At 44.0% G+C, this 13,773-nt stretch overlaps 1 protein-coding gene across 1 annotated transcript in view; it reads left to right on the top strand.

The window, feature by feature from the left end:
• The first annotated feature begins 7,334 nt into the window (after positions 1–7,334).
• TBC1D2B (TBC1 domain family member 2B) overlaps positions 7,335–13,773 on the top strand; it is a 129,037-nt gene continuing 122,598 nt past the window's right edge. The window contains exon 1 of the mRNA XM_073619164.1: positions 7,335–8,053. Within this exon, the coding sequence (XP_073475265.1) occupies positions 7,712–8,053 (342 nt within the window). The 5' untranslated portion in view covers positions 7,335–7,711. The remainder of the gene's footprint in view (positions 8,054–13,773) is intronic.

Here is a 13,773-nt window from a genome sequence, read left to right as displayed (position 1 = left end):
ACCCTATTGGGCATCTGTGGGGCATCCTCATATGGAAGGTGGAGAGGCGCAAAATATTGACACTTTGGGCCCAATTTGGACATTTTCAATTAGGGGTGTACTAACTTTTGTTGCCAGCAATTTAGACATTAACGAGATTGTAAAGGCTAATTATGTGACTTCTGAAGGTAATTGGTTTTATGGGCTTCATAACAAAGGCGATGAATACATACACACATGCCAATTATCAGTTTTTTATTTCTGAAAAATAGTTTTATGTATATATTTTTCTAATTTTACTTCACCAACTTAGACTATTGTGTTCTGATCCATCACATATAATTCAGATTAAAAAAAATTGAACTAAAGTCTGTAATGTAACAAAATAGGTAAAAAGCCAAGGGGGTGAATACTTTTGCAAGGCACTGTACATTGGCATAAAACCCTGGCAGATGAACCTCCCACCAAATAGCATAGGAGGGGATGTTGTCCCGCCTACAGACCACCTTAACTGGAATGGCCCAGCTAGATGTGCCAGGGGGTGAGTTGGGATTGTCTACCACCAAATCTGCGGTGGAAGGATCAGGTGCTTTAAGAGTCCTTTTTGCAGCAAGAACGACCTCCTGAGAGCTTTCACCCAAAGTGTCATATGTTAGTCTTTTGGGCGGGTGAATAACCCTTTGCTCTCGCTGTTCTTTAGGCTCTGGGCTTACAGGCACGCTGGTCTCTTCTTCTTCCTGCATATCAGCTTCAGCTTCCTCCACAATGAAGAATTTAAAGTCTTCGGGGTCTGCTGTCAGCAGGGAAACTTGAGGGTCTTCCAACTCTTCAAAAGGTGGGCTTTAAGGTACAAACTCAGGAGCCTCTAGTCTGAGAATCCTGTTGGCAATCACCGTGGCAGGAGAAGAAGGGGGGTGGCAGGCCTTGGCATTTGAGATGGCCAAAGCCAATCTAGTCCCATCTCTTCATCCTCGCTGTTTTCATCTTCCTCAGCAAGGGACACAGACTGAGATCTAGTCACTGGCCGGGATCTCTGAGTGGCCGTGGGTATGGACTGTGAATCCGGCTGTGGTGGCGCACGAACTGCTTCTGACAGAGGCAACAGATGATTGTGATGCCAAGTCTTCAGCGGGCCTGTGCTTCCCTCTGGCCGGATTTGATATACTGGGGTTCCTGGCAGCTGCTTGCAAATGACATAGGGCTGCGACTTCCAGAGGTCAGCCAACATGTGCTTTCCAGAAACACCCAGGTTTCTCAGCAGTACCTTGTCAATCGGGTCCTGCACTCGTACACTAAGGTCAAAGCTTCTTTTGTTTCTCTGTCCTTGGGCATCTGAGGCAGCTTGAGCCTTATCATAGGCGGTCTATGGCGGGACTATGTTCTCCCTTTTTTATAGCTTAAGGTTATTGTAGATTATTGGAGTTCTTATTGTATAACGGTAATACTATCACAGTTGGAATCTGGTTATATTATACCACATCTAGATACATACTCTTTACGAGTCATATTACAAGCTGGTTTTATTGTTAAAAGATAACAGTATACTAGTTTTTACCTCTGATAGAATGCAAATAGAGCTTCCTTCTGGTAACCTTGAAATGCTGATAACTGTATCCATAAAGTGATGTGTTAAAACTCCAGGATGTATATACACTCAGTATTCTAACCTGTATGCTATGTAATTTTGTTCTTTATGCAAAATAAAAACCTTTCTGATTTAAAAAAAAAAACTTCTACCGTCTCTGAAACCGTCCCTGGGTGGTCCTTCAGCAGGTGCCTGTAGTCTCTCTTGACAAATCCGTCCCTTTCTCTGCCTCGCGGTGATCTCTCTCAGACCCACAAGATGGAGTCTTTAGCTAGCACCCTTCTTGCAGACCAGGATGGGTTTTGTAGTTCCACCCCTGAAGAAATCAATGGGGCTATTTTGTGATGGGACTTCATGTCACATGGTCCTCTGCTGCTTCTTGATTGGCACTTCCTCCCTGCCAATAGGGACACAGAGCGCGTGGATGCCTGTGAACGAGCGCCGCTCGTCACTCAAGGAAGAGGGGAGGGAGGGGGAGAAATCCCCTGCAGGGCCTGACAGGCTGCTCACTCTCCCTCTCTGCCTGTGTCAGTGTTCAATCCGGCAGCGGCCAGCTTGACAAGGCCGCAGGTGACAGTGCGGCCCCTGCTACACACACACATTATATATATATATATATATATATATATATATATATATATATACACACACATACATACCTACATACAGGCACACACACACACACTTTTATAAATAAATGTAAACATTCTAAAATGTATTGGGTAGGTCAGTAGAGCAGAAGTTGGTGTCAGTGGTGTCAGTAGGACAGTGGATGGTGTCAATTAGTAGAGTAGTGGACGTTGTCAGTAGAGCAGTGGATGGTGTCAGTAGGGCAGTGGATGGTGTCAGTAGGGCAGTGGATGGTGTCAGTAGGGCAGTGGATGGTGTCAGTAGGGCAGTGGATGGTGTCAGTACTTTTTTATTATTTTATAATTATTATTTTTTTACGTTTTTTTTTTCAATAATATTTTTTTTGACGTTTTTTTTTTTAGGAGCCCCATTGGGGTCTTCGGTAAAATATCAGGGGTATAAAAAGACACTTGATGTCTCACGTTTGAGACAGAGAAAGGGACTGAGGACAGAGATCCTCCAGTCTCTTTCTCTGCAGCCTCAGCTGCACTAGACAGTGAATGAATGGGAAGTGTTCTGTGCTGAGCGGCTTCCTGTTCATTCACAAACTATGAATGAACACAGTGAGTAATCGATACGGGGGGGGGGGGGGGTCAGGCAGCAGGGGGAATTTACACTGCGCAAGGTGATTATGGTGTCCCTAAGCGTACTTATCACACCCTGTGCACACACCTATGCAGGGGAGGACGAAACAATGCCTAGACTTCAGGGTAGGCCCAGAGACCCACAGCCTATATTGGTGGCCGGATGGAAACAGACAGCCTGTCATCCGATCTGATTCACCAGAAGGATGGGGAACAGATCCCCATCCATCTGTTAATAGCAGACAGGATCGGATCAGATGACGGCGAGTGTCAGCGGACACATGTCTGTGGACATCCCCCGCTCCATAGAGGCCTTACTGTCCGAATCACCAGGTGAGCTGCAATATAGAAAATTTAATTTAAAGTGGAACTAAAGTCCTTACCTCTTTTAATGGTGTGAGGTCCCTCGCTGACATCTTCTTCCAGGAGGACCTCACTCCTGCGCATGCACAGTTTTCCAGGCACATGGAATGTAAAGTGTATGGACAGCTCAGTGTACATTCTAAAGAAGACTACAAGCAGGCAGGTAGGTGTATTACACTGCAGAAGAGACAGAGCATACAACTGCTGCAATAAATCCTCCAATGGGGACATTAGTTCTGGTGACCTGGGGGTCCCCAAGGAATTCCCTTAATTTGCAGGGATTTCCTCTCACTTTCTGTTTGGCTATGGGACAGGATGTGAAAGGAAATCTCTGCAATGGGACACAGATGGCGAAAAAAAAAAAAAAAGTTTTGACTGAAGTTTTACTTTAAACCTTTAGAACCACTTTAAAGCGGAGCTCCACCTAAAAGGTGAAGCTCTGCTAGTTCGCCTCTTCACTGCCTGTTTTGGGGGGGAGCGGGTACCTGGTTTTGACAGGTACCCGCTCCCACTTCCTGGTAAGATCACAGCACAAAAAAACATCATTTCCGGCCCATCTCCCCTCTCTGCAGGTCACTTCCTGTTGTGATCGAATGGAGACTGGTGGGGATGTACACATGCGTCATATTTTGATGACGTCACTGCGCTAGACTACGCCGCGCGCATGCGCGAGCGCGGTCTCTATCATACCATGGGGGATATCACTGATGTTGAGACGCACAGTCGCGGCCTCGCCCCTCACACACTCATGAATGATGTCACCGCGCTGGATTACGCTGCGCGCATGCGCGAGCTTTATCGTAATATACATTAGGGGGGATGTCATTGATGTAGTGACGCAGAGTCACGGCCTCCCCCTCCATACACCCACTAAGAGGTCATAAGGGGTGGTAACAAGTGAAAGTGGGAGGTTCTGGACGCCGGGACTCGGCATCACATCTCCTCTTGAAACACATGACACCATTAGACCTATGGGAATTGAATTACATGAAAGAGAGGCTTGGAAGCCACTCGGGTCCGCCATTTTGGATGACCCCAGAAGTGCAATGCAAACAAGCCTGGGAGCTGGATTCTCATCAGAGGGGTCCTTGTCCCTATATAAAGGAGTCTGGCTGCAGTGGGCAAGTACCCCAGACGAAGTCTTGTATGACGAAACGCATTGGGGGGACTCCACTGCCGCCATTTTTACTTGCAAGCGCTTTTTATTCTGAAATGTAAGTGTTTTTCCTTTTAATAAAATTTTTTTTATGGTTTACGGAATTACGCTATGAGCCCCTTCTTCTTAACATGTGGGTAATGTCCGTTGGTGTCCGAGCTTCCATATGAAGAAGACCTCTTTGGGATAGCAACGTTACAACTTCACCATTCACCAGCCCTTGGTTCCCCACCTTCATTGCCAGTGAGCAATCCATGCCTGTTTGACCCATATAGCGTATGCTAGGAGGGTCCCGACTTTCTGGTAAGCCTCCAGTCATCCCGGGTGGTGGTTTCGCACAAGTGTCTGTCAGCACATGTTGGATTACATTCAGAAATCTTTCACGAGTATATGTTTTGGAATTTATCACCATTGCAACATTCATGTCCATCGTACCTGCATATTCAGTTTTGGACTTTATTGCCATTATTACATCCTGTCATCACTTTTGGTGACTCTAGGGCTTTATAATATAAGTGTTCTATATGTATGAATGTTCACAAAATATACAAAACACTACCTTTCACAATTTATTTTGCTATTTTATGTGGTAAAGCAATATTTTCTTTCTCATTTTTTAGCGCTACACCTGGTTACATAAGATCACAGCATGGTGATCTACATCATGTCCGGCCCCACCTCCTCCCCCCGCTGCCTTCTGGGACCTGTGTGTGTCCCAGAAGAAGGCGGGACCATTCAGAAAGCGCAGTGCGACTCACGCATGTGCAATAGGAAACTGGCTGTGAAGCCTGAAGGCTTCATTGCCAGTTTGCCTTACTTGCAGTGCCGGCACCTCCACACGAAGCTGTTGGATGGATCGGTTTAGGGTGCCGACATTGCAGGATCCCTGGACAAGTGAGTACAGTATTTGTAGCTGCTGACTTTAAATGTTTTTTTCTTTTTACAGGCTGGAACTCCACTTTAAAGTGTTACTAAACCCACAAGAGTAAAATCTGTCTGCATATGCAGCAAAGCATGCCTGTTATACTCACTGTGGAACCCAAGGGGTTAATCCTCTGCATTGTGCAAAAAAGGCTGTTTGATCCTGTCTTCTCTGATCCTCCCTTTCTTCCACTCTCCCCAAACCATCTCCTGGTAAGACAGAGCCTTTGAAGTCAGGCTGCACATGCTCAGTTTGGTGTGTATTGTTAGAGAGGTTTTTTTTTGGGAGAGTGCATGTGATCAGCACAGGGCCAATCAGCACTGCCCAGACAGAGGGTCAGGGGCACTGCAGCCTCATAGGACAGTCAGAGTAAAATGAAAACTCCTCCTACAAGCTTTAACCAGACACTGATAGAAGTCACAAGACCGCCATATACTGCTGATGAGAAAAGGTATTTAGCAGTTTAGAGTTACTAAAATAATTGCATGTCCACATTCTGTGTACTGTGGGAGACCAGGTATAGTGAATGCAGGGTCCTGGGTTTAGGAACACTTTAAAGTGGAGTTCCACCTAATTTTGAGAGGTGGTCTTAAACGAAAGACCACCTTTCCACCCCTGGTTTTTGGACATTTAAATTTTTTTTTTAGTTTCTAACTTACCTTTTTTGGAAATACTAAGAGTACTTCTGATCCAGCCTGGCCGCGGCCGAGGAAGTCACATCCTCTTCTGCGGAGAGCCCCCCGTTGTCTTGTGGGGCATGTGTGTGTCCCAGAAGACAAGCTGGCCATTCACAAACTGCTGCGCGACTCGTGCATGCGCAGTCGGAAACCGGCAGTGAAGCTGCAAGGCTCCACTGCCGGTTTCTCTTAGTTGGAATGGCGGCGCCTGCATACGATCTGATGGACGAATTGGCCTTGGGGGGCCAAAATCGCAGGCTCCCTGGACAGATAAGTGTTTGCAGCCAGTGTTAATTTTAACTAAAACGACTAAAACATTTTAGTCCGCTAAATGAATTATTTTAGTCGACTAAAATACGACTAAAACTAAAACAACTGAGATGACTAAAATATGACTAAAACTAAAATGGCATTTTAGTCAAAAGACTAAAATGGGACTAAAACTAAAATGCCATTTTAGTCAAAAGACTAAGACTAAAACGAAATTGAAATTTGACTTCAAAATGAACACTGGTCTGTAGTGCATGTTCATATTTCAATACCATAAATAATAACATATTAGATTTTTCACTCTAGCAGTATATAATGAGTGAGAAATGTTAACTAATGCATTACAATTTAATTACACCCATTAGATTTTAGACGACTAAAATGAGTTTTAGTTGACTAAAATGTACTGGAGATTTAGTCGATTAAATACGACTAAAACTAAAACAAGAAGACTAAAATGGGATTAAAACTAAAATGCCATTTTAGTCCTAAGACTAAGACTAGAACCGAATTGAAATTTGCTGCCAAAATGAACACTGTTTGCAGCTGATGACTTTAAAAAAAAAATAATGAATTTGGCTGGAACACTGCTTTAAGGATTGATATGGACCTCATTCAAAGTCCCCAAAAAAACAACCTTTCTTTACTTTAAGGACTGACTAAACTTTGCAGCAGTTGTCCTGCAGGGGCCACAGATGGCCACTAGGTGGAGACAACAAATCTGTATCTGAAATCCAGTTGTGGAAATATGGTACAGCAAGAACGTACTCTCACATGAAAAAAAACAACAATATTCAGCTAAACTTTAGTTACAATTCAAAGCAGGTAATTGAAAAAGTGCATTCTATCTTCCCCTCCATTAAACTAGAAATCAGCAGAAAAGTGAACACTGAGCCTTCCTATCCAGTCACAGGCTCTCACCCCTAAGACCCCTCCATAAAGCTGCATATCCCCAACCCTGAGCTGTACATGTATTCCTATATCACATATATATCACATACGTGGCAATCCCGTGCAAACTTTGGGTGGAAACGGTAATAATATATTTATTTTATAGCCGTGATACACACGCCCCTTCTCGCCTAGTTTCCCTAGCCTAGCGCGGGGCATGCCGGGAGGTGTAGTCTTTTGCCGCAGACAGGACGGGGCGCCGTGCCTGAGGTTGGACTACGATTCCCATGATGCTTTGTGGCGGTGGACAGTCATGGGATGCAGCGCTGGGTGCAGGGTGAGTGGTGGAGTTGCTCTCGCTGGGGAGTGCAGGCAGTGCGGAGACCTATAGGCAGCACAGGGGGAGAAGTGTATTGGGTGCAGTGGAGATGACATTCTGTATAGGGTGAGTTACCTAGAGAGTGCAGAGGAAATGCATGGTGGTCACATCAGTAATAAACTGAGTGCAATGCAATCCAGGGACAGCTGTGTCACCAGGAAGCGGAGTATTGTGTAGATGGGAGTATAGTGTGACAGATAAGAGAGCAGAGTGTGGAGGAGACCTCAGAAGTCCTCACAACTCTCCCAGGACATGGACCGGTCTGCAGGACCCCGATGGTGACAGATATGCCTGGGGTGGAAGACAGAAGAAGCAGCCAGGACAGAGCCACCCAAGACCTCATGATCTCCTCACCAACCGGAGAGCCCACCAGAGAAGCACCGGCTAAACTTTGTGGGAGCTTGGCAAAGCTGTCGGGGAAGGGGCCCCTGAGGAGCTTCAAGAATCGCTGGTTTGTGTTTGACCCTCGCCGCTGCTACCTCTACTACTTCAAGAACCCCAATGATGCCCAGTCGTTGGGGTACATAAGTATCGGGGATGCCTCGTTCAGTTATGACTTGGAGGCAGAAGAAGACCAGTTTGAGATCCATAGTTCTGGACGAGTCTCCATCCTCCGGGTAAACTGTCATTGTCATGTGGATAGATATTGCGCCATTGTTTGTTAGCATACAGTTTTAAAATGTGATTCCTGTCCAAAAAAATGTATTTATTTTGGTTTTGAATAGAGTAGGGAGGATTAGAACCTCTGCTGGGTTTTTACCACTATCTGTGGCTTCATTAAAGTGAATATGCCAGGCTTAAACCTAAAGCGTTTCTAAAGCCTTCAGGTTTTTTTACCTTAAAGGATACGTTCCCTTTTTTAATAAAAATAAATGCACATTTTTTTGCAGGCAAAAAAAAAAAAAAAATATGCATTTTATTTATTTTTTTTGGAGCCTGTATATAATGCATTAAAGGATAAGTTCGCCTTTGGGAACATGTTACATTGCACCAGCGATCAGCAGCAACATCGAATATGGGCAAGCAGATACACTGAATCAGTGAACTGCTACAGTGCTCCACAGTGCAGTGGTAGTTCATTGAGAGCTACAAGCTGACATCCACTTTGGATGTCGGTACTTGTAGTTCATTCGTTCACAGAACAGATTGGGCAGCAGCTACAGCATTGGGAACATGTTGCATGTTCCACCCTAAAAAACGGGTGGAACCCGTGGAACCTCTTCCCAAAGGTGAACTTTTTTCTTTTAATTCATTTTATGCATTAAGGTAAAAAAAAAACTTCTGAACTGCAGGATACCCCAGCCCCCTTATACTTGTCTAAGCCCGATCCAGCGATATGTATGAGAGCAACAGCGGCAGGCAAGGCGGCTTGGGAGCCTCCATAGACAGCGACTGTCTATGGGGGCAAAACCATTGCATTATTTAAAAAAAAAAATGAAGGTTTAATGTTGCTTAAATTGGTCGTCACACTAAAAAAAAACGAAAAAAGAGAGATCCTGTTCCCTTATAGCAGATTAAACAGTATAGTGCTTGTGCTGTCTAACCTGCCCCTCTCTAAGCTGTGAAAAAACTCAGGTGATCCTGCCAGTTCCTGTGTCCCCCTCTGTGTGCTGACCACGGTAATCATGGCTGCTGAGCCCTGAATACCGTGGTCAGTATTCGTGCCTCTGTCATCCGCAGCTCTCCTCTCCTCTGTGTGAACCGTCCCGTTCCCCCCTCTCCTGCCGCTGTTAGTAGTAAAGAAAAGTTTTAAAAAATCACTGCCAGCCCCTCTATCTTATGCTGCCGTAACACAGTGTGTGAGTTTTTTTTTTTTTTTTTTTTTTTTTTTTTTTTAAATCGAATACCTTTTTTCAGATATCTTCAGGCCAGTCATATGACTCCTGCCACTCTCCTCCTTTGATCCAGGGCTACAGTGGGAGAGGCTGAGCGGCCATCCTGGCGGTTGCATGACCTCCCTGGCTGACGTCAGAGGGAGATCTCGGCCCCTCCCACTGTAGCCTTTGATCGGAGTAGGAGAGCGGCTGGGAGTCACGTGACCGGACTGAATATATCTGAAAGAAGGTATTTAGAGGCACCGTTTAAAAAAAAAAAAAAAACGCACTGTGCGTTATGGCTGCATAAAATAGAGGGTCTGGCAGTGATTTACTTTTTAAAGGTAACAACCACTTTAACTAGTCCTTAAACTGTCTCGTCCCCCTCCCCTCTCCTAATACCTACGCTAACTTGTGTAAGAAAGATCTGTAGACTCGCCTATTGTCATCCCAGTCTGGTCACATGATCCTGCTCCTCTCTGTTAGCCTGCGCGGCTTCAGGGGAGAGGAGGGAGCACTGATAATGGATGGGTCATTGAAGCCTATGGGTGACGTCACCCCTCTTGGCTTTATCAGCCATTGTTTGAACGCTCTCTCCTCTCCTGCAGCACTGCTGGCTAATATTGGGGATAACGTGACCAAAGCGGCCTGAAAATAGCACATACATCTTTACTACACAGGTTAGTAAGCATAGGTGTTAGCAGGGAACGGGAACAGTTTTAAACGTAGGTGGTTGGGGGGGGGGGGTGTTAAACCTGGATTTGCACTTTAGGCTGACCACACACTGTTCAGTCAGAGGGCTAAATGGAGAAAAATCTAAGCAATTCCTCCATTCGCATAAATGACCCCCACCCCCCTATCCCCTCGCATTGCACCCAGACATTGTATGACAGTGGCTGCAGCTGCTGATCAATGGAATGTTTTCCAACATGTCCCTTTGACAGAAGGCGATTTAAACAATCGATTTCTGACGGGCAGGGGAGCCAACACTGATCAGAATGAGGCTGGACCCTGAAAGCATAGCAAATATATGCGTCAGCAATCATCACAGGTGAATGCAAGCAGCTGCGGTCACGAAACCTGTAGAAATGACTGACCGCAGTCACAGCTGTCTGCATGTAAGTGTACATGGAGCAATTATTTGCAGTCAGAAATTAGCTTGGGTATTCTCTTCTGCAGCTAAACTCTGAACTTGCACTTGGTTTTACTCCATGGAGCTGCAGGACAGGTCATTTTGGCCCCTCAGCTTGCCTCTTTGTATACATGAGTGTGGGGCAGGGAGACGCAGGCTGCAGCTTGGAGTGAAAAAAAAAAGAGCGCAAGTTCAGAGTTTAGCTAGCAATGTGTTGGAGAATGCCTAAACTCCTCTCCTCTCTACTTGTGTTTAGGGACAGGTGATCATCATTGGATGGAATCTTTCTGCATCTAGGGCCAATCATCTGTCCCTAACTGCAGGTAATGGTTCCCATGTAAAATTACATGTGGCCGCCTGTCATTCATTTGTACAGGCTTCCCAGACGCAGCTGTTTGCATACCCTTTGATTCCTGCCATTCGTAATTGCCCATGAGAAAAGATTTACCCTCACTGTCTGGCAGACAATGGATTTACCAAACAGAAAGTGAGATTTGCTACAGAGACACACCCCGCAAGAAAATGTTGAAAAGGGTTTTTGTTTTCCCATACTCTGCAAAATATGTCATTTCTCTCCGTGTTACCAGTGGCGTTTTTTTCTCCACTTTATCTGGTGAAACTCTTGTCACCGGGACGGAGGAAATCTTTCTAAAGGATCTCCAATAGAACTAAAACCCAACAGGGCTTCTCCTCTCTTTCCACTCTATCCAAATTTTATAGAAAGTTTTGGCTGGACATACAATTTTAATTTGGGATTTGACTATGTAGTTGTGTTTAAGGCTAGGTTCACACTGCTGCAAATTTTATTGCGAATTTGAGCCGCTGCGATCGCTCAAATTCACAAGTCATTTTAATAACATTGTTTTCCATGAGTGCTGTTCACATCAATGCGTTGCGAATTTAACCTGCGTAAAAAAAGGGTCCTGTCCGAGTTTGATCCGTGTGCAATGCGAATTCAGCTCCATAGATTGCAAAATTTGCAGTAGAATCGCAAGAACACACAAAGAATTCGCAATGCAAATTTTCAACGCAATCGGATCAAAATCGCGCTAAATTCGCACTGCAGCAGTGTGAACCTAGCCTCAGGCTAGGCTCACACTACTGGGATCCGATTACCATCCAAATTTCTGTGCGATCGTGTAGTACAACTTGAATAAGGCTTGTGTTTTCTATGGGGCCAGAATTGTCCTGGAATCACAAAAGAGTAGTACAGGAACCTGTTCCAAACTCGTACCATGCTGTGCTGCATTGATGTGAACAGGCACCATTGAAAATAATGATTTCCATTGTCATGCTGTGTAACTCAAGTTGCATCTGAAATCGCATTAGTGTGAATGGAGCCAAAGTTCCATTTCTAGCATTATAAATATTTTATTTGTAATTGTCAGATCTCATTTTTAAGAGCTGAATGTAACATAAACTTAACTTTATTGCCCGCTGATACTAATTATCAGTATGCTGGGATACGGTTACCTTATCCAAACTTGCAAGCCTCACCCCTTTACACTGTATGCGTTGGGCTGCTGTGGGCAGCTTTGTCTTATAAGGCAATAGGATTTTTATCTGCCGTTCTGTAGAAAAGGGAATGTTTCTTGTGATAATTTGTACTATTATATGGCTGCTTGTCAAACTTCTATGATCTGATTTTTGTCAATTTATGTGTTCATCATAGCTTTTAATTAAATGTTAGATATCAAATAACTAAATATAGTTAATGTGATTTGTAAACAACCACCTTGTAAAACAACCCATTCAGTTTAAAATTGAAATGAAAAGCAAAACATTTTGTGTATAGCTATAAAAAAGGGATACAAAGTATTTATACATTTTATAAGTGTTCACATTCCCTCTATTAAGAGCTGGGGGAGGAAAAGCAACAGTACACTGAGCTTTCCAGTGAATGGCTGTGCAGTGGGGGCATGTCAGGACAAGTCTGATCTTTGGAGGAGAGCATACTGAGTTTCCAGCATAGCTAGAGAACTGACCAAGCGGTGCTCTTCTGCGTAGTGTGGTCAGTTTGTAATAGTAAAGAGGAGGGACTGACAGGAACACCAGGGATTCTACACAAAGGAAGCAATACAAAGAGAACAGGATAATTTTTAATACAACTACATGGTACAACAGGCACATATCAAGAATATGAAATGCTGGGGTAACAAACACTTTGAGTTAAAGTGGTTGTAAAGTCAGAAGGTTCTTTATCTTGATGCATTCTATGCATTAAACCAGAAAAAATAAAATAAAAATATAACCCTGCGCTTACCCAATGTGGAAGCAGCTCACACAACAAATTAGGATTTTTGTCAGATTACAAATGCAAATACAAGTGTAGCGCTATGAGTTATGGGATTATAAAAATTAAAGATGATATAAGACAAAGGTAAAAAATATCTGTATCAAACCCCAACATTTGCAATATAAGATAGCTTGACAGATATATAAAATAAACAAAAACAATAATAAAGTCTCTGGTATTTCTTCAGAAGTTTTAAATGCTTAAAAAGCAGAGGAGGACTGATGTTAATCAAGAGGTATATAAAGTCCCTTATTCACCACGTGGATAACACATGCAAAAATGTGATGGACCCTCCACACACGGACAAAATGAAGGCTTACCAGAGGGATTGAACTCATAAGAACATACGTTCAATGAGTCAATCAAGCTTGTGACCCCAATGGGTATTCAAAGAAAGGGAACTTCACAACTGGACGGTGGTAAAGCTTCAATACATATCCATACTTCTGACGGTACTCAAAATGAATAGCAAACCTTCCCGCGGGTCATCTCAGATAGACAATCCATATAGAAATGAAGAAGGGGAGCCACATAGCATAATACCGTTTAAGGAAACAGATTTATTAAAATAAGTATTCAACTTACATTCCAGTAATAAGAAAAGCGCTTCAAGTTAAAATTATGGCAGGCAGTGGAGTCTCCCGACGCGTTTCGTCTTAAAAGACTTCTTCTGGGGTGCTCACTCACTGCTGCCATACCCCTTAATATAGGAAACTAAGCCCCCTTAATGAGGATACAGCTCGTGTCCAAATTTCAAAAGTACTTCCGGGTTTAGCCAAAATGGCGGACCCGCGTGCGTTCCACGCCTCAGTTAAATGTGTGTACATGCGTTCCAACATGTATACTGAGAGATTCCTGTAAAATGTAATCAGATTGTGAGTGTAGGGACAAAGTAAGAGTATAATAGAAACGGAAAACATTTCATAGTGAGAATATTTCCAATATATGGCTGTTATTTCTCACTATATCGTGGTGGGGAAAACAGACGAGATACCGGACATGCGTCACCCATTCCGGTGAGGTAAAACCACGTCACTTCCCTTTACACAGACCGCAATAGATAGATAGCGGTTCAAGCCTCGTTTTGAAGCTTAG

Source organism: Aquarana catesbeiana, linkage group LG03 (genome assembly GCF_042186555.1).
Source record: "Aquarana catesbeiana isolate 2022-GZ linkage group LG03, ASM4218655v1, whole genome shotgun sequence".
NCBI classification, from domain to species: Eukaryota; Metazoa; Chordata; class Amphibia; order Anura; family Ranidae; genus Aquarana; species Aquarana catesbeiana.
The sequence above is the reverse complement of the archived record's forward strand: the minus strand, read 5'-3'. Positions and strand labels throughout refer to the sequence as shown.